Genomic DNA, 23,466 nt, shown 5'->3' with positions numbered 1-23,466 from the left:
GGCTAAAACCTTAATATAGCAAGTAATGATGTCTGTTAGCCTGGTGTAATGGAAGTTCTTGAGTACCCACGCTGTTCTGTCTTTAGAATGTAAATCTTTCAGGGAAACCATAGTTTGTTTTCTATGATTGTACAGCACTCAGTACAGTGGGTAACCTCAATCTCTACTAGGACCTTGGGGCAATACCACAGTATAATATTTACTACTACTGCACTCTCTCCCAAACTAATAGGAATCCACACTATCCTAATGCAACATTAAAATAATCAAAAAACCAAGAAATTATGATATATCGATAGTAATATAGCAGCACATCCCTCAGCCCGCGCCGCTTCCTGCAGCCCCCATTGGACAGGAACGGCAAACCGCGGCCAGTGGGAGCTGCGATTGGTCGAACCTGCAGACACTGCAGGTAAACAAACCATCCCAGCTTGCCAGCGGATTTCCCTGACAAACCACATACCAAAGGTTGCTGATCCCTGAAGTATATTATGTGGTGTTTTTCAAATTAATTAAAATGTGGCTTCTTAAAAATTATCTCCAAGTGTTTACATTCCTCCAGCTTCTTACCTGTTTTATTGATGACCCAAAGCTACTTTAATCTGATAGCAACATCTGTCACAAGCCCCACTGAAGGTACGTCTATACTGCAATAAAAGACCTGTGGCAAACCCATGTCTGGCCAGCTTAGCTAACTCTGATTGCAGGGCAAAAAATTTGGGCTCAGTCTGGAGCCCGGGCTACAAGACCCTGTGAAGGGGGTAGGTCTCAGAGCCTGGGCTCCAGCCCAAACCTGAACATTTACACTGCAATTTTTAGCCCTGTGAGCCTGAGTCAATTGACCTGGCCTCTAAGACTCAATGCTGCAGGGTTTTTACTGTAGTGTTCTATGCAATAAGAGGTGCAGCACAATCCCTGCTCACACAGCAGTTCTCTGTGTCTCAGTTTTGACAGGGTATCAAATAATACTGGGGATTAGCCACTGCAGACCTTACAGCAGAATTGTCATTGCAAAATATGTAGAGTAGAACCACACGTCTAACCTATCCCTTTAAAAACACTTATTAAAGAAATATTCCTTTTACGAGAATTATATTTTGGTGAAATATTCCTATTGTATGTCTCTCTCATTTTATTACAGGAAAGATGTACATGGTTACCATCAATACTTGCTTATAAGCCAAGCACACTAACATAAATATTGAAATTGATCCATGTGTCAGCTGACCATAGACACACGTATATATGTATCTAGTAGCACACATACGGCTGCTATGGACAGACCCCAGCCAGGTGAAGATAAGTAGCAGTGGGGCCAGTAGCAGCAGTTGCTACCTAGGGATCCTGAATGTGTGTGAAGGAGGCACTTTCCTTTTAAATCCTAGATTTTTTCAAATGCTTCTAACTATCCACAGAACTTAGCCTGTGGCTGGAGTTCCTCATGTCTCAGCCCAATTGTGACTCTGGGTTGTGGAAAATATGGCATGGTTCTGCTCAGCAATTTTGGGTTGCTCACATGCAGAAAGAAAAGTGTTTTTTACAGCATAACCCTGGAGGAACTGGATAGTTGCCAGAACACTGTGAGCTGGAGACCAAAGGGCCAAATGACAGGAAGAGGAATACCACCAGAGGAGCAGAGCACCTGTGGCAGGGGATGCCACATGGGGAGAGATCTTCCATGCCCAGCCATGAGGAGGTGCTCTAATAGTGAGTCCACTCTTTCACAGAGGCCGTTACCAGAATACTGTGTCCTGTTCTAGTATCCACACTTCCAAACGGATGCTCAAAAACTGAAAAGGGTTCAGAAAGGAGCTACAAGAATGATTCATTGTCTGGAAAACCTGCCTTATTCTCAGTCTATTTAGTTTACCAGAAAAGATTAAGAAGTTACTTGATCACAATCTGCAAATACAGGGATTCCTGTGTCAGAGATTCCTGATAAATAGCTCAATCTAGCAAAAAAGGCAAAACTGTGGCTGGAATCTGAAAGTAGATGAATTTAGTCAGAAATAAAGTGAACATTTTTAACAGTGAGGGTACTTAACCATGGGAACAGTTTATCTAAGGAAGTGGTGGGTGAGGTCACTTGTTCTTAAACAAAGATTGGATGTATTTCTAAAAAACTGAGCAATAGCTCAAACAGAAGTTATGGGCTTGATGCAGAAGCTGCGGGGTGAGGTTCTGTGGGCTGTGTTATGCAGGTCAGACTAGACAGTCATGATGATTCCTTCTGGCCTTAGAATCTATAAATCTATGACTTAGATCCTATGATTTATAACTTCAATTCAGAGGCACAAAACAACAACAAAAATAACAGGTACAATTTGGACTGAACTGTTTTTTTTTTCAATTTTTCTTGATGAAATGAAAAATCAAAAACATTCATTTCAGCCAAAACATTTAGAAAGTCAGTTCAAATCGAACATTTAATTTTGAAAATGTCAATTTGAAACAAAGTGTCAAAATGGTTCATTTAGACACTTCCAAAAATTGTTTTTTGGTTTTTTTTTTGCACTTAAAATATTTGCTGAATTTAACTTGAATTTGTGAATAGTTTTGGTGTCCTAAACAATGCATTTTTCATCAAATTTCCTATTTGCTGGAAAAAAACCTGCCTAGCTCTTCTATGACTATGTTTATCATTTATACCTAGTTGCATGGGTGTTACTTAGTCTTCAGCATTGTGACAAACTGCTGTATGTGTGAATTAATACATTACAATTATCACCATTTCACATTTCCTATAAGCAGCAGCACATTACAAGGTGTTTTATGCTGAACACTGCAAGTCTCAGGTTCTTTCAACCACTTATCATAGACAACCCATTTATGCAACCTCTTTATGCAGTGTGTTATTGTGGATAATATGATGATGCTGAGGTAAGGCCTGATTCTGACCTTACTCCAGAAGTAAACCCATTGATCACACTAGGAATTCCCATGGAGTGAGTTATTACTCAACAGCAGATTACAGGTGGTAGAATGAGGACTGATGAATCAGAATCAACAAGCTTAATTCTGACTTCACTTAAAGCTTGTCTTTAAGGGAAAATTTGCTAGCATTATTCCAGCATTATTATACTGCTACAGTTATGCCAGTAATTCATGTGGACAGTTTTTGGAATAACAGTGATCTTTTTTGGTTGTACATATGTCACTTCTAACGCAACAAACTCCATTGAAATTTTTGGTGTAAGGAAAAGAAGAATCAGTTCAGATATCTGGTAGTCTCTGGACATTAGATTACTGAAAGGATTTCATTCAACTAGAAAATGTAATGGAGAAGAATAAAAATGACTATACATTCTGTAACAATACACATTCATTTGTAACAGAATTATCTGGTTTGAAAAGAGAAAATAAAGAGCAATTGATTACTGTTGACCTTCAGACGTGATTTGTTGTTTGTGCTTGCCTTGTACATTGAAGATGTCAGCCATCAATAACAGAGTTCTGGTGCCCTCTTGTGTTTCAAATAGGCAATTTCAGCAACTGCCAAAATTTACCTGTTTGCAGTGTTGCTGTAGCCGTGTTGGTCCCAGAATATTAGAGGGACAGGGTGTTGAAGTAATAACAGACATACTTCCCTAATGGATTGTATTTTCTAAGGGAGATTCTATCCTAAATTCTCAATCACTGAGGGACAATCTACATTCATTCCTATATTTGCTTTCCACAACCAATTCTCTGTATAACTTTTCATGAGTGATGTACCCAAATACTTGGATACTAATATCTAACTGAAGTGTTAAATTTATTCACCTAATTTTGGGTTATTTCAGATTATGTACTATATGCATCTTATGACTTTTAATCAAACTTTGTATTTATGGATAATCTAAGCACTATACCCAGATGTACAGACACTCATATAATTTTAACATTAAGTTTAATAACATTTTTTAATCTCTTTTTCAAGCTCTGTGTAAACCTGAAAGCTTGACTCTTTCACCAACAGAAGTTTGTCCAATAAAAGATATTACCTTACCCACCTTGTCTCTCAAACCCATATTTGCACATTTGTTTCAGATGTAAACTTCTGTGGGTTAACCTGTTTGCTCAGGTTACTTAATTTCTTGATAATGTATCACAGAGGATAACAATCACTTTTTTATGTGTCACAGAACCTCCATCCACTTGGCTGTAATGGCATTTTCCACTGATAATGTCTGATTTGGACATGATTTGGACAAACCAATGAACAGTTTAGTAGCTATTTTTCAGACTGAAATAGTTCAACTTTTTTTTATTTCTCAATCAACTTTAACAAAACAAAAAACAAAAATTCTTCAGAGGAGTCTCTGGCTCAGGGATTATTAACAGGATAAACTGGTAAAATTGTTATACGACGCTATTAACCAATGTCATGCTGCAGTATCGTAACATATTTAAATGCTGTTAATTTGTTGTCACCAGAAACTGGGATTTTACAGTGCTTTGCAGCAGCCTAGACAGTAACATGTTTCAAAGTGTCTAACAAGGCTTTCTAGCATAGGTGTCTATAAGTAGTGTGACAGACCCAGGCCAGTTGGGTACAGCAGAATAGCAGAAGGCAGATATACTGGCCACTGGATTAACAGTTTTCTGTTCCCTGACTGACCAGAGTAGGGGCTGCTCCAGGCTAATGAGAACACCTGACTCTAATTAACCTGCAAAGAGTCAGGTGAGGCCATTCAGTTAATGTGACCACCTGACTCTAATTAAGGCCCTGCTGATACCATAAAAAGGGCTCATTCCAGTCAGACAGGGAAGAGCCAGGGAGCCAGAGGTGAGGAAGTGTGGCTGAAGGGCTGGTTACTGAAGACACTCTCAGACCATCGTTAAAGGAGCCCTAAGGTAAGGGAGAAGCAGGAGAGCTGTGGGGCAGTGGCCCAGGGAAATGTAGCAACTCTGGCAGTGAAAGGTTGGCTGCCAATAACTGCTACCATTAGGGTCCCTGGGCCGGAACCCGGAGTAGAGAGTGGGCCCGGGTTCCCCGCAACCCACCACTACAGGAACATCTCTTGGGAGGGGAAGTCAGGCCCCTGTCAGGACAGGAGGCTGAACAGAGACTGTGGGAGTTCTCTTGCCAACCTCCTTGCAGGCCTATGATGAAAAGGGCTCAGTAGACTGTAACCCTGGCCCTAGAGAGAGAAGAGCTACGTGAAGGGTCACAGTGAACCACTGAGGCTAGCATAAACCGCCTAGAAGCGCAGGACCCACGGGAGCAAGGTCAGAGCTCTGCCACAGTAGTTAGCACAATGTGGTTACTGATTTTGCATACAGAAGGTAGCTCTATTATAATACAAATAATAAATAATAATTCCTGCCACGTTCATGTAGTCATCCAAGAGACTGCTCTTCCCCTGGGGTCATTACCATAGTCCCTCTACAATGTGTAACTACTGACTACGCAGCAGATTTCCCACAGGATGAAAACATATGTGCATGAATGTGCCTGTACTTTCCATTAATGTTAGAGGAAGGTGCATACACTAAGGAAAACTGAAGTCAGCTGGCCAAAGCCTGAAGTTTCAAAAAAAACCCAAAAACATGCAAACTTTTCTGCATTTTTCTACCAGCAATGAAATTAACTTTTTTTGTACAGCCTGGTTACACTGAACAATGGAAAATGTCACAAAGCAAATCCTTTGTCTTTGACAGAATGTGGTCAATTTTTTTAAGGCATGGAGGAAGAAGTGCATCAGTACCACACTGCTGTTTTCTGCAAGTTCAAGATATAGTTCTCCATTCTCCTTAATGAAAAAAACAGATTAATCTGAACAGCCTTGCTTTCACCCAAAAAGGCTTGCATGGCTGAAAAGATATCAATAATGGTATTTAAAGATACTGGTAACAAATTGCTGGCACATAATTCAGAAAATAAATTACATAAATAAATCTTATTTTGAAGAACCACCTCTGGCACTACAGAAACTGTTTATTTGAAAGATTGGTACATACAAGAAAAGTAAGATAGGTTACATTAACTCAGAACAAACATCCACCCATCCATCCTCCTTATATTGTGGGAAGTCCAGCTTCACAAAACTGTTATTAAAATTCACCTGCTCGCTCACACTTATATTGAGAATAATCAAGTAAAAATATCCTTCTGATGTATTACTCACCCAACCAGAAACAAACACAGTGTTGCTCACCTTGACAGAGTTTCAAAGAAGGTTGTTGTAGTCAAATTCAGTCACTAGATTTTAAGGCCAGTAAAGACCATCAGATCTACTATGACTTTCTGTATAAACATAGGTCTTGGATTTCACCCAGTTAATCCTGTATTGAACCCAACAACTTGTGTTCCAGAAATCATCCAATCTTGGTTTGAAGACATCAAGAGACAGAGAATCCACAATTTGAATCCATAGTTTGTTTCAATGGATCATCCCCTATTAAAAATGTGTGCCTTATTTCTAATTTGCATTTGTCTGGCTTTAACTTCCAGCCATTAGTTCTTGTAATGCTCTTTTCTTCTCAATTAGAGCCCTTTAGTACCTGGTATTTTCTCCCCATGAACGTACTTTATACATTGTAATCAAGTCACCACTTGATCTTCTTTTTGACAAGCTGAACAATTTGAGCTCTTTAAATCCCTCATTGATTTCAATCTTAATTTAATATCTGGATTTTGTTTAAGAATTAGTCTAATCTTCTATAAAAGACTCAATGTAGCTGGAAATGATTATATTGTTGTTTTCATATCAAGGCTATGTAACTCAACCATCACATATTAGTAATTACTCTGAGGGAAATATATGATAAACTGTAATAATTAAGATGTATGCATCCATTTTCAATTTAGTATTGACGTCCTACAGAGCGAGAGTCACAAGAGTGAGGTAGGAAGAGAAAAGGGACGCACAATTTTAGCTTCCAAGTAAGTAATTTTACTAAGCTGTCTGCAAATCAGGCAAAATGTGTTTAAAAATTTTTTTTATACACAACATTGTAATTTAGATGAACAGCTCAAGTTTACCAGTCTGATTTTTTTCCCTCACTTTTCCCCAGATCAAAAAATCCCATGCAGCCAAAGTCATCACACCAAGATACAGAAATGAGGAGCACTTTCAAATTAAGCCATAAGGTCCCCCATCGTGAAAGCCTTACTTATTTTTTGCCAGATTAAATGTAATTTTGCTCAATTATTTTTAATAAATCAATTTCAAGAACTTATCAGTCACCTCTTGAACAAGGTCACAAGTATAGCAGTGAAAAGGAGTTTGATAGCCTCCTACTAATCACCACGTGACATCTGTTCATACCACAAGTACCTATAAACTGAACAAACACACTTTGGCCCAGATCCTCAAAGGCATTTAGGCACCTAGCTCCCACTGATTCCAAGGATGAGGGGGGCAGCAAAAGTCAGCCAAAAATAGTTTTAAAAAATTGATGTCTGAGTGACAAGTCTCAAAGGCACACGCAGAACTTCATGATCTGCATCACTTGGAAGGCTTCTTGAGCTGCCAGTCTGAAGATATCTGCCAGTACAGTGTCTTTTTCAGTATCACAACCATCTATACAAAGTCTTCTTTGTTCAGGATTGCCTGGTTCCAAAGCAGCAATAATGTCCAGACATGGCAACCAAATCTGACTCTTCCCTGATGATTTACGTAGACTGTTGCAGTAACATGTTACATAAGGATCTGGACACCGTGGCAAGAAAGGTCTTCAAGGCTAAACTGAACAAACCTAAATTTTAGTGAACCTGGTACTGAACTAAGCAATACCACATTCAACTGCTCAGACATCCATGATGGAGAACCATGGTTCTACTTCCCATACTCCTTACCTGGGGAGGTGGAACAGCTTAGCCTCTTTTGACCTACTACTAGCACCCAAAATAGCCAACGAATCAGGATAGTTATGTGAAAAGGAAAAAATCCCCCAGATCATTCTGCAAAGCATTCATAGCTCCTGACTGAACAAGGAGGATGAGTCTACAATCTTTCACCAGGAGAGTTATTCTTGACCACTAGAAATATATCAAAGATTGGTGCTCTTTTTTCACCCCTTCTACACTGAACAGAGGATACTCTGAAAGGCTGTACAGCAACACCGAAAAGGCTTTGGAATTACTGTGGACTAGGGAAGGGATGGACAGAAAGATGCTGGTGTATGTTTTTTGGAGAAGATAATAAAGCTAATTTATGCAACTTAAAACCAAAACTGGATTCAGGGGAGGAACTAGAAAGACAATGACTCGAACAGTCACAAAGAAGTTTGCAAGTTCTGTGCTAAAGAGAAATCAGCTGCTGATGTATTGGCAGAAGTCCCTCAAAAAGAAATGGAAAGTCGCAGCTTAGTATTGAAAGAATGTCCTTGAAAATCTGGAGGCAGAATAAAAGATCAGACTGGTCTCTAAAAACAAGAATCCAAAGGCCAAATATTGCTGTAGACAATGTGTCTGAGTTTCAACATGATTAAGAGGACAAAAGCATGTTTTAGGTCTCCAGACCTAAGGCTGATTAAAAGTCTCCTAGTAAATCCCCAGTATGTGCCTCAGGATTCTCAGGTGTGCTAAACTTCACCACATTCTACTCTGAGGCCTTGCTTACACATAAAACTTGTACCCATTTAACTAAATCAATTTAGAAATTCAGTAAGTTAAAAATCAGTGTCACCTCATTGTGAAGATACTCTTAATTTCATTTAAAGTGCTTTATATGGAGTTAGCTTAAATCAGTAAAGAACTGATGCCTTTGATGTCAACAGCGGTATCAATGATTACCTAAGGTAGATGCCAGAGATGCTAATACCTCAGCACTGGCTGTAAGTATCAAAGGTCTCACTGAAGCCCAGGAGACTATGACATGCTGCATCTTTATGTTCTGAGTTGGACAATCTTAGCATAAAGACTCAAGGAAACCTGAAGCAATGTTAAGCTACAGTCCAGAGCCTCAAGTGGACAAGGCTTCTGGAAAATTAAATATGTAGACATTTCTCTCTGCCAGCTAGAACGTTAGGAGGTAGCAGAGTGCACTGGCTAGGCAAAGAAGTCACAAGATTCAGCCCAGGCACTGGAGGTAGAGTGTAAATTGATTAACAGTGGAAATTTATGTCTAGACTAGCAGAATAATTACAAACCTAATGTCTTATCAAGAGACAAGGGGAAAAACTACCTTGAAGTTAAAAGCAGGGTAAAACATGGTTAAATGGAACTAATATGCATATCAAGTGCATTCTCCAAATTCCAACAACTAACAAAAATGAAACAAAACATGCCAGTAAAGACAAATAATGACAGGTTAAGAGAAATAGCTCCCTGAGTTTGACCCAGAAAATAAGAGTGAGAGCAGGTCACAAAACAGTTATTTTATGCATTCTAGTGCTGCAACATGCTGTGTTTATGTGTGGAAGCACAGTCTGCAATGAACGTAAGGAAATCCAGCACCAGTCTTGTAATCCAGAAGAAATGGCTTGTGCTGAATGAACCAAAGAAAACCATTAGTTTAAGGGTACATATTTTTGTACTTGTTGTGCACCAATTTCTGCAACATAAATTGCTCCAGTCTTCACATTTACATCCACAAGGTGTGGTTTAACCTCATCAGCTAGCTGGATTATGTTTACCACATGGCAATCTCCAATGGATCCTATTGGTGGTGCTGCCAAGATAGACACTCTGTTAATGTTCAGCTGAGCTACAATTAGATATTTCTCATTGGTAGTTAATCTAAAAATAAATAAAAAAAATTAGAATTAACATATTCTTAGGACACTTCCTGTTAACACTGCTATGTGCTTTAAAAATTATTATCCATATCTAGGTGAGCAAACAGCATTCATGTGCAGAGGAGGCAATCAGTTTTCTAACTTTCTGATTTGGACTTCAAATCTGAGTTTTAAGGTCCCCTTATGTATAACCCATGTGTCAGTCACTTAACATCCAGCTGCGGAAGTTTTCAAATCAAATGAAAATGATTCTAACATTCTCAGCCGTACAGTGCTGTATACAGAGTAAGCATGCTGGACTTGCTCTACGTGCTGCTGCTGCTGCACTTTGAAGCCACAGATTTTGGTGTAACAGCAAATGAATAGGAATTTACACAAAGGAAGGTAGGGCCTATGCCTGTAGCCTTTACACATCTGAGTAAGGGGGGCAATATCAAACTCCTAATCATGTTCCCCAATGTCTATGAAACTCACAGCTTTAAATTAAAATGAAAGTCCCAATCCACCAGTCGGATCCACATAGGCAGATCTTTTGAATCATGTGATTGCAAGGATTCACTTTTACAGATCCCATTGCAGGATAGGAGTCAAGACCTAATTCCACAGCAACTCCACTTGCTAATTTCAGAGCCTGATATCAAGCATTTGCTATCAACTTAAAGTGATGTGGAATCTTACTGGAGAAAAAGTAGCATTCTGTTTCCTTTGAAATGTTTTTGTGGAAATACATAGTTACACTACCTGACAGAAGAGGGACCATCTTCTAGGAAACAACTACTCCAGGACCCCAGCCATTCCCCTGTGACTTTATCAAAAACCTGGATTCGTTTGTTTCCTCGGTCAGCAACCCATACCTATTGTACACAGTAAATACAGCTATAATACATCAATATAGTATATACAGCTATAAATAGCTATATCAAAAGCATCACTTCCTTACACATAATGGGCCAAATATAGTGAAGAAAAGAGGACTACATCAGGAATGAATTTGGCTCAGCTTTTATTTTACAAAGTTGACTAGCCAGCTATTTAATTCTCAGATTCCCCCTAAAAAAAAAAAAATCCTTACAATGAAGTTAAACTAAATATCAAAAATCACAGATAAGATACACAAACTACTTTACTCTGCCCCAGTAGAGATGCCAGTGTCTTATGCTTCCTTCTTTTGTGGGTGCAAGTCGGAAATGTTTACCACAAAACACAGGTTTTTCACTGCTCATATACATACACATATCCAATACTAAGTATGATGTTACCAAACTAATAATTGCTTTTTATTTTCAGCTATGTGATTTAATTTCATGAGCAGGGTCTAGGAAGTTTGCATGTGTAAATATATATGTGTGCAATGACACTTTGAAAACTGGCTGGCACAGGGAACTCTGGGGATTGGTTATCTTCAGTATGCCCTTGGGCTAAATAGAAATGTGTAGAGTTGGCTTTTTTCTGTAGATTGTGAATGGGTTGTAATAACACTGTACTATTAAGATTAAGACATCCCATTTATTGCAATCGCTGACAAGATGAAACTGTTTTGTTATAGACAATCATGTCCCTCAAACATTTTAGCTTTCTCAGATTATTGCTGAGATCAGATTATTGCTCAGGAGCAGAAGTAAGTGACAGTTTGAGTACCTTACCTGTGAATTTCCATACTTTGAATTTTTTTTTTAAAGTTTTTATTTTGAAGTTATTTGTTTATTTGAGAAATTAAAGCAATTCTGTAAGACTGCGTGTGACCCAGGGACTCCCTGCCTGATGCCAACTGGCAGAGGGCACAGGGGGCACACATGTTTTTACAGGGATTCCCCAATATATACTGAAAATTATGTTCTTACGGTCTTGGAGTTAAGGCAGGTCACCAGGGGTGGCATACCTCAAAGATATTCCTTTCACAGAGGAGGTAACTGATATCTATTTCCCAGTCTGGCCATTGGTGTGTTGTATGCCACACACTGTATGCCTGTTTGCATACTGAGCCAGGTATAAATTGAGAGATTGAGAAATATACAAGAGAGGAAATTTACAGGAACAAACAAAGAGTAGAGGTGTGTCCTGTTTATGAATACAGACAAAGAATTGATCTGTATATCTTGGAGTGCTAAGAGACACACTGAATCCTTCATCTCGGAGGCAAACTTACAGCGTGCATGTCTCATGAAAGAAGGGTCACAGCCACCCTAGCTCTAAAGTGCTGCAAGGAGTCTGGGTGAGCGGTATCCTATCCTACCAGATATGAGGGTATCTTGTCAATTAAGTCTAGACTCCAGAATGCATATTATGCTTTTATTTTACATACCATCATTTGTTTCAAATATTTCCACTTGCCGTTATTTGAATCTCTATGATTTGTTAAATAAATTTATACCTACATATAACTATAAAAAAATTTAAGTGCTGCGACTTAAGCGAAGTGGTGATCTGAAGTTAAATTGGTAAGGTGGGTTGTAGTTTCTTTGGAAGCAGCAGATTGGTGAATACTGCAAGTGTCCCATGGACAAAAGTCTGGAGACTCCAGGGAGAGCTCAAAAGTTCCAGTGTGCTTATTGTTAACCTGTAGAGTGACAGCAGAGCCTGCAAGGCCTAGAGGGGAGTATTTGTGTTGCCTGTGGCCAGTAAGGTTGGAGAGCTGACCCACAGCAATCCCAGACAAGGCTTCCTCACACTAAGGGTAGGTGGTAGTGAGGTGCCACATAACCCTGTGTTTATTTGGGAAGTGTCACAATGTGTACTCAACCTTTGAGGCACTCAGTTAAGGTTCTATCTAAGTTAGAACCCATCAGAGTTGTATGTCAGGGAATTTTCTTAGTTTTTAAAATTGTCCTAAGATTCTCTGAAGGAGCTTTGGAGCCACACCACCAAAGGTCCTCAGAATCAATGCTCCCACCTTGCAGATTCCATAAGATGCACAAGAACAGGGTGGGGGTGGCAGCATGTTAGGGGGACTTCCTCCTTCTTGTCCCCTTGCAGTGCAAACCCTTTAAAGGTCTGTAGGAGTAGCAGCCTCTTCCTGGGGTCTGTAGGAAGTCCGTGTATATATGTACGTGAAGAGATTATGGCAGCTTGTCAAGACTTCCTCTTATCCTCTCAGCCATGTCAAGAAAAAATTTTCAATGTGAAAAAGTTAAGAATGACTGCTCACATGATTAAAATTGTATGCACTGGGCTAGATCTCAATAATCAAATATGAAAGAATGGTACTTCTTAGGTTGTCTCCCCCCCTTCCCCCAAGGACATTAAGAACCAAAAACACATGTAGACATATACGCGAGAAGGCATAAAAGTTGTCTCCAAAACACTGAAAAACAGAGTTTTAATTCCTTACCCGTCCAACAGAATCCACTGTGACACTGTGAGGAATCTTGAACTGACCAGCACCTGTACCATTTTCCCCACGCAGCCATATCTCCTGGAAATCTAACAGTAGAAACCAGGATAAATAATGAAAAAGTAGTTTTCACTTTTATTATGTAGCACAGGGATTCGCAACCTCTGGCACGTGGCTCACGGCTCACCAGGCTAAGCACCCTGGCGGGCTGGGCCGGTTTGTTTACCTGCCGCGTCCGCAGGTTCGGCCGATCCTGGCTCCCACTGGCCATGGTTTGCCATCCCAGGCCAGTGGGGGCTATGGGAAGCAGCGCGGGCTGAGGGATGTGCTAGACACCACTTCCCGTAGCCCCCATTGGCCTGGGATGGCGAACCGCGGCAGTGGGAGCCGCGATCAGCCGAACCTGCGGATGTGGCAGGAAAACAAACTGGCCCAGCCCACCAGGGTGCTTACCCTGGTGAGCTGCGTGCCAAAGATTGCCGATCCCTGGTGTAGTATGAATGAGTGAAATATGTTTGGCCTTAATTCCTTTTAAATTCTTAACAATAGAAATGCAAGTCATTTTTTTAATAAGACAGGACTTCAAAGGGATTTAAAACACAATCTCCCTCTTTTTGTAGTCCAGGGGATAGTCCCAATGACTTCAACGGGAGCAGGATTAGGCTCTTATTCCTAATTTCAAACTTTACAATTCATAAGGAGACAATCATATTTACATTTGTGGCTCACTATTTTTTCCATGCAGGATATATTTGTTTTTCATTTTATTTATCCATTTGGTGTCTGTGTGTGTTTAAAAAGAAAGCTACAGTATCAAGCACAGACAGAAAAGGGAAAAATCTCTCTCCTGGTCATGCTAGAAAGGCAAAAAAAATTTTCACCCAAAATAAACTATAAAAAATATATTCCTTAGATTTATGTATCTACTGCTCACAATAATACAAAATGGAAGAGTATAACTGGCAATATACAAAGGTCTAATTTTGCCAAAAAATAAAGTTCATGGTCATCACAATGTATTGGTTTCTTTAAAGATTTGTTTCTTCAATAGAAAGACATTTTCAAGATGCGTGAATAACAGATGTATGACCTACATGAGAAACTACAGGGTCAAAGCTCATTGTAGGCCTCTGACACAGGTCCTAGCAAGCACGCCCTCCTGGCCACCAGTTGGACTGCTCTGAGGGGGAATCCAAGCCTCTGTTGCTCTGGATTTTGTGTGTGTGTGTTAGTGTTAAACTTCTGAAGCCCCAGTAGGCTGTAGCAGTGTTTCCTCCAGTAGCCTCTCTGGCACATTTCCTGGGCACTGACTCTGTCTGCTATCCTTCTCAGCACACCTGCCCAGGACCAGCGCTGACCTCCAAGATACACCAGTTACTCAAACAAATCCCTCTCCCAGAACTTCACCCCGAAGTGTGAAGCTTCTGGTGCACAGCTTAACTGGACATGCAGCAGTTGTGAAGCAGTCAACACACACTCAGATGTTTTGCACAGAGTCTAACACATTAATGCTCCTTTATACTTAATCATGTTAAGCAAGCACAGCATAGTACAGATTATTCAAAACAATAAAAAACTTACAATGCATGCCCTTTACCATCTCATCCTTCCCTTGGGAGTCCTTATGGCCCACTGGTATCTAAGTGGGCAGGGTGTCCCCTACCTCATGCAGGCTGCTACCTGCTGTGTGATCTCTCCCTTCTGAAGCGTCTTACCCAGCTTTTGTGACCTTGCTGTCTCCTGTTCCACACTTCCTCTTCCTCTCACCCCTATATTCCTGTGGGTTCTCTTATTTAAACCCTGTGACTGCCATTGTTTTGTTCCTGTGTCCACTGCTCCTATCTTTCTCCCATCCCTTCAGAAAAGTCAGTTAGCCTGATTTTCTAAGGATGCAGCTCATCCAGTGTTCCCGGCTCACCTAGTGTTCCCAGATGTTTGCACCTGAATAGGGTCATTGAGTCCTAAGCACTACCTACTGAATCTATCAGGTATGTACCTGCTACAGGCCTTGTTAGCAATGGTGAATCCAATATATAAAGACACTCAAGATATAGCAGTTTTTCAAAAAACAACTTCACAATATCAATCAGAATTCATAAATTGTACTGGTATAGCCCCATTCATCACAGCCTCAATTCTGAAAACACTAACACATGCTTAATTTCAAGCATGTGAATATTCACAAAAAAGTCACTGTGACTACTCACATGTTAGGGCCTTAATCTTTACCAAAACAATGAGAAAATAGGCAAGGGTTAAAATAGCAGTGACAGGTATTAAAAACATGACAATCAAGGAGTTAGCTGATTAGCTGAGTGTTTTTGTTAAAATGATCAGTAGTGAAATAGGCTCTGATCCAAAGCGCATCAGAATCAATGGGGAATATGTCAACTAATTCTAATGGCCATAAGATCAGGCCCACCGTTAGCAATGTTAATGTTTAAAACTACTAGACCGCTAAATTTTCAAATGTCAACTCTTGTGTACGTTCCCTTTTCACATACCTGTGGACAGTTTGAATAATCTGTTGTTCATCCCTCCATCTCCATCCACAATGTAGATCTCCCCTGTTTGTTCCACAAATATTTCTGCTGGCTGATCGAACTGCAGCGGATTTAAACCTGATCCAGCTTTACCTTGAGTACCCAGGATCTGAATAAGTTTCCCAGAAGGACTGTACTGTTTAACTGTGTGCCCATACTCTCCTGCATTAAAGAAAGGCATCGAAATTTCTCAGCAAAACCATGGCTCTTTGACATCAACATATAATAACAAGATAAAAATCCACTGTCACTTTAAGAATGAAACTGAACTAAGAAAACTCTGTAGTAAGAGAATGATTTCAGATTAGCGAGGCATCAAATGTACATGTGCACAGGACTGGAGCTATCAGGATGGGATAGAGGACAAAAATTATGCATTGAGATGCATGCTTTTCTGGCCCTGCTCCTTGATTAAGATCTGGAAAAGTTGGCCAGGATTATCTGTTCTGGCAAATGAGCACGTGGCACAACTCATGAGCCTTCAAATTGCTCTACCTTGTACTGGGGAACCTGATCAGTGCACAATTAGGACTCGGGGAGCATGAATGCGGCTTAGTGTTCTTTTGGTACTGTCATAAATATAAAGGGAAGGGTCACAACATTTATGTATGCAGTAACATAAAATCCCTCCCGGCCAGAGGTACAGAATCACTTCCCTGTAAGGGGTTAATCAGTTTAATTAACCTAATTGGCACCTGACCAGAAGGACCAATGGGGAAAGAAGATACTTTCAAATCGGGGGTGGGGGAGGCAGAAGGGGAAGGTTTTGTTTGTGCTCTCTTTGTTTGTTCCCTCTTGGGACAGAGAGCGAGACCAAGTAGGTAAACCAGTTCCTTAAAAGATACCTGAAATGATACATCTAAAATTACAGAAATTGTAAGTAAAGGCAAGGAAATGTGTTAGATTATCTTTTGTTTTAGCTTGTGAATTTTCCTTATGCTAAGAGGTAGTTTTATTCCTGTTTTTTTGTAATTGTGAAATTGAGTCCAGAGGAGAGTCCTCTGTGTTTTAAATCTTTTATTCCCTGTAAAGTTACCTTCCATCCTGATTTTGCAGGTGTGATTCTTTTACTTTTTTCTTTATAATCAAGTTCTTCTTTTTAGAATTGGTGTGCTAAAAACCAAAGGATTTCGTCTGTGTTCATTTTGTTAACCTATTGGTTAGTATATTATTCTCAAGACTCCCCAGGAAAGGGAGTGAAAGGGCCTGGGGGGGATATTTTGGGGGAAATAGGGACTTTGAATGATCTTTTTCCTGAATCTTAGTCTGAATCACTTGGTGATGGTAGCAATACTGGCCAAGGACAAGGAAAGGATTTGTGCCTTGGGGAAGTTTTTAACCTAAGCTGGTACTTATAAGCTTAGGAGGTCTTTTATACAGGTCCCCACATCTGTACCCTAGAGTTCAGAGTGTGGAGGGAACCCTGACAGATACCTTATTCAAGTAATTAAAATTACTGTTCAAAGGGATACCTGCAAAAAACCTATTTTCTCTGTGGCATAATATTTTTAACATGTTACCATTATACATACCGCTTCCAACATCTGTGATCCATACTGAAGTATCTGTAGGGGTGCTGACTGCAAAGATACCATGAGGCATTTCAACTGTGGAATTCCACGCATGCAGGAAATTTCCTTCATCTGAAAACACTAGTACCTTTGGTACATTAGTCCCTCTCTGAAGAAAAAAGGATCTTATCAAGCAAAACTCACCTTCGACAATTCTGTTTAAATGTTAGCAATTTTCACATTAAAAACCTTTACAGACATTGATTAATAATTTTCACAACAACCTTTGGGTTGTGGGCAAGTACTTCTAACACCATTTTACAGCTGGTGAAAGACACAGAAAGGTTAAGTTTGCAACTGGGACACTTACAGCCTGATTTTCAGAGGTGCTGAGCCATTGCTGCTCTCATTGTCCTCATTTTGAATTGTGATTGCACACCACTTCTGTAAAAACCATCATGCTCTAGGTCTCCCAAGATGGACACACAACATTTTTAATTGTAGTTAATTGTCCAGGATTGCAGGGGCCAAGACTGTGTTTTATAAATCAAAGTCTCACCACTTTTGTTTGCATTGCTGAAGAGAGAGGGTCTTAACCAGAATCTAGATACCAACATGTACGCATGACTAGTACAGTTAGTAAAATTCTATTATAACAGTTGCTTGGGATGGCTGATTTTCTGTCTGTCTATCCTAGGTACTGATGTGGCCACTGTGACAGATATGGTGATTTCCTGCAATATCCTTGAAAGTCTTATGTATCTATTATTGTGGGCCGGGACTGTATGTAATTTCTTTATGAGAGAGATGTGACAAATATTGCAACCCCATGTGTATCTTTGGGGTCCGCTGTTTAAATGAATGTTTTATTGTGTTCCACTCCGGGGGGAAGGCTACCACAGCTCCTACAGGAACTAAAAACAGTGGATGGTGATTAAGGCAAGTCAGCCAGGTTGTAATCCCCAAAAGAGGTACCACCTCCTGGGGATGCTTGCGTATACTAGCTCAAACTAGATTTTTCACAGCCCAACAGACAAAGAAATGACTTTGGGATAAATAGCCTGAGTTTAAACTGATTTGGGCCTTCTTTCTGATTTACACAATGTACAGAACCTTCTATCTGGAGGGGTGGGAGTGAGGGGCTAAAAAATCAATGATTTTGTTAAAAAAAATCAAGAAATTTTTCATTTAAATTGGATTTTTTATTTTATTTAAATTTTAATAAGTTTTTCTTTATAAAAATAAACCTGTTTAAAATGAAATATGAATTTAATACAAAATTTGTTAAGGCGTAAACTTATTATAATCTCTTAAAACATTTAAAAAATAAATATGCTGAATCCATAAGCCTCTATCAAAAACTGAGTTAAAGGCTGCATTTCTATATAAAGAAAGAAGCAGGGAGAAAACAGCTAATTTTTGACATCAAGCTTTATAGATAGAGCACAATAGATCATGTACTGTATTAAGGGCTTGTTTTGTTAAATAAAAATAATTTCGATATGCTGTTTTGTATGTTTAAATAATTTTAGTTACCATCCTAATGGAGCTTGACACAAATCATAAGAAAAAAGTTAATTATCTAGTGAATAAGCAATATATCATTCACCATCTTCTAACATACTAAAAATGTACAATAAGAATTTGAAAATATTAAGCTATATAATTGCTTAAATAAATGTATATAGTCATAGTGTAACCTCCTAGGTAGTAAAAAGATGTACTAAATCTAGTGTAAAGGCTCTATTTAGCTGTAAATCAAACACATTGTAATGGTTATATCAACCAATGAGAATGCACCTTTCTCTAGAAAATAACTGACGTAAAAATGTAAAAGTAGATTAAAATCAATCGTTTAGATGAGGAGTGGGGAACCTACAGCCTGTCAGCCGGATCTGCCCGATGCTTCATTTCATCCGGCCTGTGGCAAGTCTCCATGCTGTGGGCCGAAAGCCCTGAGCCTCAACAACCACCGCAACCTCCTGTGATGATGGAGCCGCAAGCGCCGACTCACTCCGCTGCGGGGGTGGGGTGGGATGCGGAGAGCTAGGGTTGCCAGGTTATTAGAAGTCCAGTTGGCTCCGTGCAGCTCTCGGAAGCATAAACCTAGAATGGTGCCCTTGAGGGACCATGAAGGGGGAACACGGATGCAACTGCCCTGGACTACGACATATATGGTGGCAGCATACGTGAGGTCTATGTCAGTGTGAATTGCCGTAAGAGCTAACAGCAGTGAAAGAAAGTACCATAGAAAGGAAAATCACTGAGTGAAGTCATAGTCTTTTGTAGAAAGGAATAGCGAAAAGAGAGCCTGGCAAAAATGAATTATCAGCAGCTGAAGAAAGATCAGCTGGCTGAGCTATGCAAAGAAAGGCAGCTCAACGCAGAGGACTAAAGACACAGGTAGTAGGTTTGCTATATTTTGATGATGAGAAGAGGTATGAAGTCCAGGTTGGTAGGGAACATTCAACTCACTGGCGCAGGGTCCAGCAGGCAGGAGAAATCTTGGAGCCAACACTTTGCAGGGCAGCATGGAAGAGGCTGACAAGAGGCAGCAACTATGTTCTGCCCAGACCGAATCCATCACTGCAACTGGGATCATGGTCAGGTCCACAGGCTGACCAAGATAGGACACAGCTGGAGAAGGACTGACTGCATCTGGAAACCCAGCTTTGCAGACCAGGAGCACCAGCACCAGCATGTAAAAGCAGCAAAGAATCCTGTGGCACCTTATAGACTAACAGATGTTTTGGAGCATGAGTTTCATGGGAGAATACCCACTTCGTCGGATGCATGAAAAGTGCCAGTGTCAGCACAAACACGCAGAGAAGGAGAAGTATTGTCAAACTAGAGAGACTGTGCAAGTAGGACCAGGTTCAATAACATCAGCTCAGAAAAGAGAAACTGCATCAGCAGAACCATAGTCTGGTATGTGGAACCAGTCACTAGCTACCTGTCCTGGTGAGTGGCATCGACTCCAAATTTCTTCCTTGTTTTAAGGAGGGGGATGACATGGATGAATTTCTAAATGATTCTGAAATGGGGTTTGAAGGACTGACTCCTACCAGAGCCCTGGCTGGAGCTGGAAGGTGATCTCTGGTAAGCTTATTAGTTTGTATGTAGGTGCTTTCATTGTTTTAATATGTTTTCTCTGTAGTGTTTTCACCTTAAGATTATATGTGCTTGCTTATAAAGGGCTGTGTGGTAACTTTCAACTGCTGACAACTACTTCTGGGCGGGCAGTGGTCCACCCCTGCTCCGAACTCTACCGCTGTGATAATAGGTAACCGCTATGGCCTTCTTGATACAGGAGAGAAGGAATCACCCCCTACAGTAAATGAGGAGAAGCCTCATACCCCTAAGGATGGGAGATCTGCCACTATTCTGCCACCACTGCGAATAGGAAACGTAGAGTAGTGGCGGTCAGAGACTCTCTGCTGAGGGAGACGGAGGTGCCCATCTGTCGCCCTGACATTTCATCTCGGGAGGTATGCTGCCTGCCGGGGGCCCGTATCCGAGATGTTACAGAGGCATTGTTAAGAATTATCCAGTCCTCTGACTACTACCCCATGCTACTCATCCATGTGGGCACAAATGATACTGCGCGGTGTGACACTGAGCGGATCAAGAGTGACTACAGGGCTCTGGGAGTACGGGTGAAGGAGTTTGGAGCGCAGGTGGTATTCTCTTCGATTCTTCCTGTCAAAGGTAGGAGCCCGGGAAGAGACAGATGCATCATGGAGGTGAATGCCTGGCTGCGAAGATGGTGTCACCAGGAGGACTTTGGCTTCCTCGACCACGGGATGCTATTCAAGGAAGGACTGCTAGGCAGAGATGGCATTCACCTTTCAAGGAGGGGAAAGACCCTATTTGCACACCTAGTGAGGAGGGCTTTAAACTAGGTTCGACGGAGACAGGTGAGAAAAGCTCACAGGTAAGTGGGGAACATGGAGACCTGAGAGATGGGTCGGAAACAAAAGGGAGCATGGGCTATAATGGCAGAGAGAAAGGAGGGTCAGGGCAAAACTGGGAGGCAAGATCAAACCAGTATCTTAGATGCCTATATACAAATGCGAGAAGTATGGGTAATAAGCAGGAAGAACTGGAAGTGCTAATAAATAAATACAACTATGTCATTGTTGGCATCACTGAAACTTGGTGGGATAATACACGATTGGAATTTTGGTGTGGATGGGTACAGCTTGCTCAGGAAGAATAGACAGGGGAAAAAGGGAGGAGGTGTTGCCTTATATATTAAAAATGTACACACTTGGACTGAGGTAGAGATGGACATAGGAGACGGAGGTGTTGAGAGTCTCTGGGTTAGGCTAACGGGGGTAAAAAACAACGGTGATGTCATGCTAGGAGTCTACTACAGGCCACCTAACCAGGTGGAAGAGATGGATGAGGCTTTTTTTAAATAACTAACAAAATCATCCAAAGCCCAAGATTTGGTGGTGATGGGGGACTTGAACTATCCAGATATATGTTGGGAAAATAACACTGCGGGGCACAGACTACCCAATAAGTTCCTGGACTGCACTGCAGACAACTTTTTATTTCAGAAGGTTGAAAAAGCTACTGGGGGGAAGCTGTTTCAGACTTGATTTTAACAATAGAGAAGAACTCATTGAGAATTTGAAAGTAGAAGGCAGCTTGGGTGAAAGTGATCATGAAATCATGGAGTTTGCAATTCTAAGGAAGGGTAGAAGGGAGTACAGCAAAATAGAGACAATGGATTTCAGGAAGGCGGATTTTGGTAAGCTCAGAGAGCTGATAGGTAAGGTCCCATGGGAATCATGTCTGAGGAGAAAAACAACTGAGGAGAGTTGGCAGTTTTTCAAAGGGACACTATTAAGGGCCCAAAAGCAAGCTATTCCGCTGGGTAGGAAAGATAGAAAATGTGTCAAAAGACCACCTTGGCTTAACCACAATCTAAACCATCTTAACCATGATCTAAAAAATAAAAAGGAGTCATATAAAAAATGGAAAGTAGGTCAGATTACAAAGGATAAATATAGACAAATAAGGCAGGAATGCAGGGGCAAGATTAGAAAGGCAAAGGTACAAAATGAGCTCAAACTAGCTATGGGAATAAAGGGAAACAAGAAGACTTTTTATCAATACATTAGAAGCAAGAAGAAGACCAAGGCCAGGGAAGTCCCACTGCTCAGTGAGGAGGGAGAAACAGTAACAGGAAACTTGGAAATGGCAGAGATGCTTAATGACTTCTTTGTTTCAGTCTTCACTGAGATGTCTGAAGGAATGCCTAACATAGTGAATGCTTATGGGAAGAGGGTAGGTTTAGAAGATAAAATAAAAAAAGAACAAGTTAAAAATCACTTAGAAAAGTTAGATGCCTGCAAGTCACCAGGGACTGATGAAATGTATCCTAGAATACTCAAGGAGCTAATAGAGAAGGTATCTGAGCCTCTAGCTATTATCTTTGGAAAATCATGGGAGACGGGAGAGATTCCAGAAGACTGGAAAAGGGCAAATATAGTGCCCATCTATAAAAAGGGAAATAAAAACAATCCAGGAAACTACCGACCAGTTAGTTTAACTTCTGTGCCAGGGAAGATAATGTAGCAAGTAATTAAGGAAATCATCTGCAAACACTTGGAAGGCGGTAAGGTGCTAGGGAATAGCCAGTATGGATTTGAAAAGAACAAATCATGTCAAACCAATCCGATAGCTTTCTTTGATAGGATAACGAGCCTTGTGGATAAGGGATAAGCGGTGAATGTGGTATATTAAACTTTAGTAAGGCATTTAATATGGTCTCACATGATATTCTTATCGATAAACTAGGCAAATACAATTTAGATGGAGCTACTGTAAGGTGGGTGCATAACTGGCTGGATAACCATACTCAGAGAGTAGCTATTAATGGTTCCCAATCCTGCTGGAAAGGTATAACAAGTGGGGTTCTGCAGGGGTCTGTTTTGGGACCGGCTCTATTCAATATCTTCATCAATGACTTAGATGTTGGCATAGAAAATACGCTTATTAAGTTTGCAGATGATACCAAACTGGGAGGGATTGCAACTGCTTTGGAGGACAGGGTCATAATTCAAAATGATCTGGACAAATTGGAGAAATGGTCTGAGGTAAACCGGAGGAAGTTTAATAAAGACAAATGCAAAGTGCTCCTCTTGGGAAGGAACAATCAGTTTCACACATATAGAATGGGAAAAGACTATCTAGAAAGGAGTATGGCAGAAAGGGATCTAGGGGTTATAGTGGACCACAAGCTAAATACGAGTCAACAGTGTGATGCTGTTGCAAAAAAAGCAAATGTGATTCTGGGATGCATTAACAGGTGTATTGTGAGCAAGCCAGAAGAAGTCATTCTTTCGCTCTACTCTGTACTGGTTAGGCCTCAACTGGAGTATTGTGTCCAGTTCTGGGCACT

At 40.5% G+C, this 23,466-nt stretch overlaps 1 protein-coding gene across 2 annotated transcripts in view; it reads right to left on the bottom strand.

The window, feature by feature from the left end:
- Positions 1–5,900: 5,900 nt before the first annotated feature.
- The window catches only part of NHLRC3 (NHL repeat containing 3), a 28,522-nt gene continuing 10,956 nt past the window's right edge, over positions 5,901–23,466 (bottom strand). The window contains exons 3-7 of one of the 2 annotated variants that reach the window (XM_030563948.1): positions 17,073–17,220; positions 15,502–15,702; positions 12,995–13,086; positions 10,408–10,520; positions 5,901–9,416 (exon numbers count right to left, since the gene is read on the bottom strand). In XM_030563948.1, the coding sequence (XP_030419808.1) occupies positions 9,317–9,416; positions 10,408–10,520; positions 12,995–13,086; positions 15,502–15,702; positions 17,073–17,220 (654 nt within the window). In that variant the 3' untranslated portion in view covers positions 5,901–9,316. Of the gene's footprint in view, positions 9,668–10,407; positions 10,521–12,994; positions 13,087–15,501; positions 15,703–17,072; positions 17,221–23,466 lie in introns of both variants that reach the window. The other variant, XM_030563938.1, reaches the window with a different exon arrangement.

This window comes from Gopherus evgoodei, chromosome 1 (genome assembly GCF_007399415.2).
Source record: "Gopherus evgoodei ecotype Sinaloan lineage chromosome 1, rGopEvg1_v1.p, whole genome shotgun sequence".
Taxonomy (NCBI): domain Eukaryota; kingdom Metazoa; phylum Chordata; order Testudines; family Testudinidae; genus Gopherus; species Gopherus evgoodei.
This window is presented reverse-complemented; position numbering and strand designations above follow the sequence as displayed.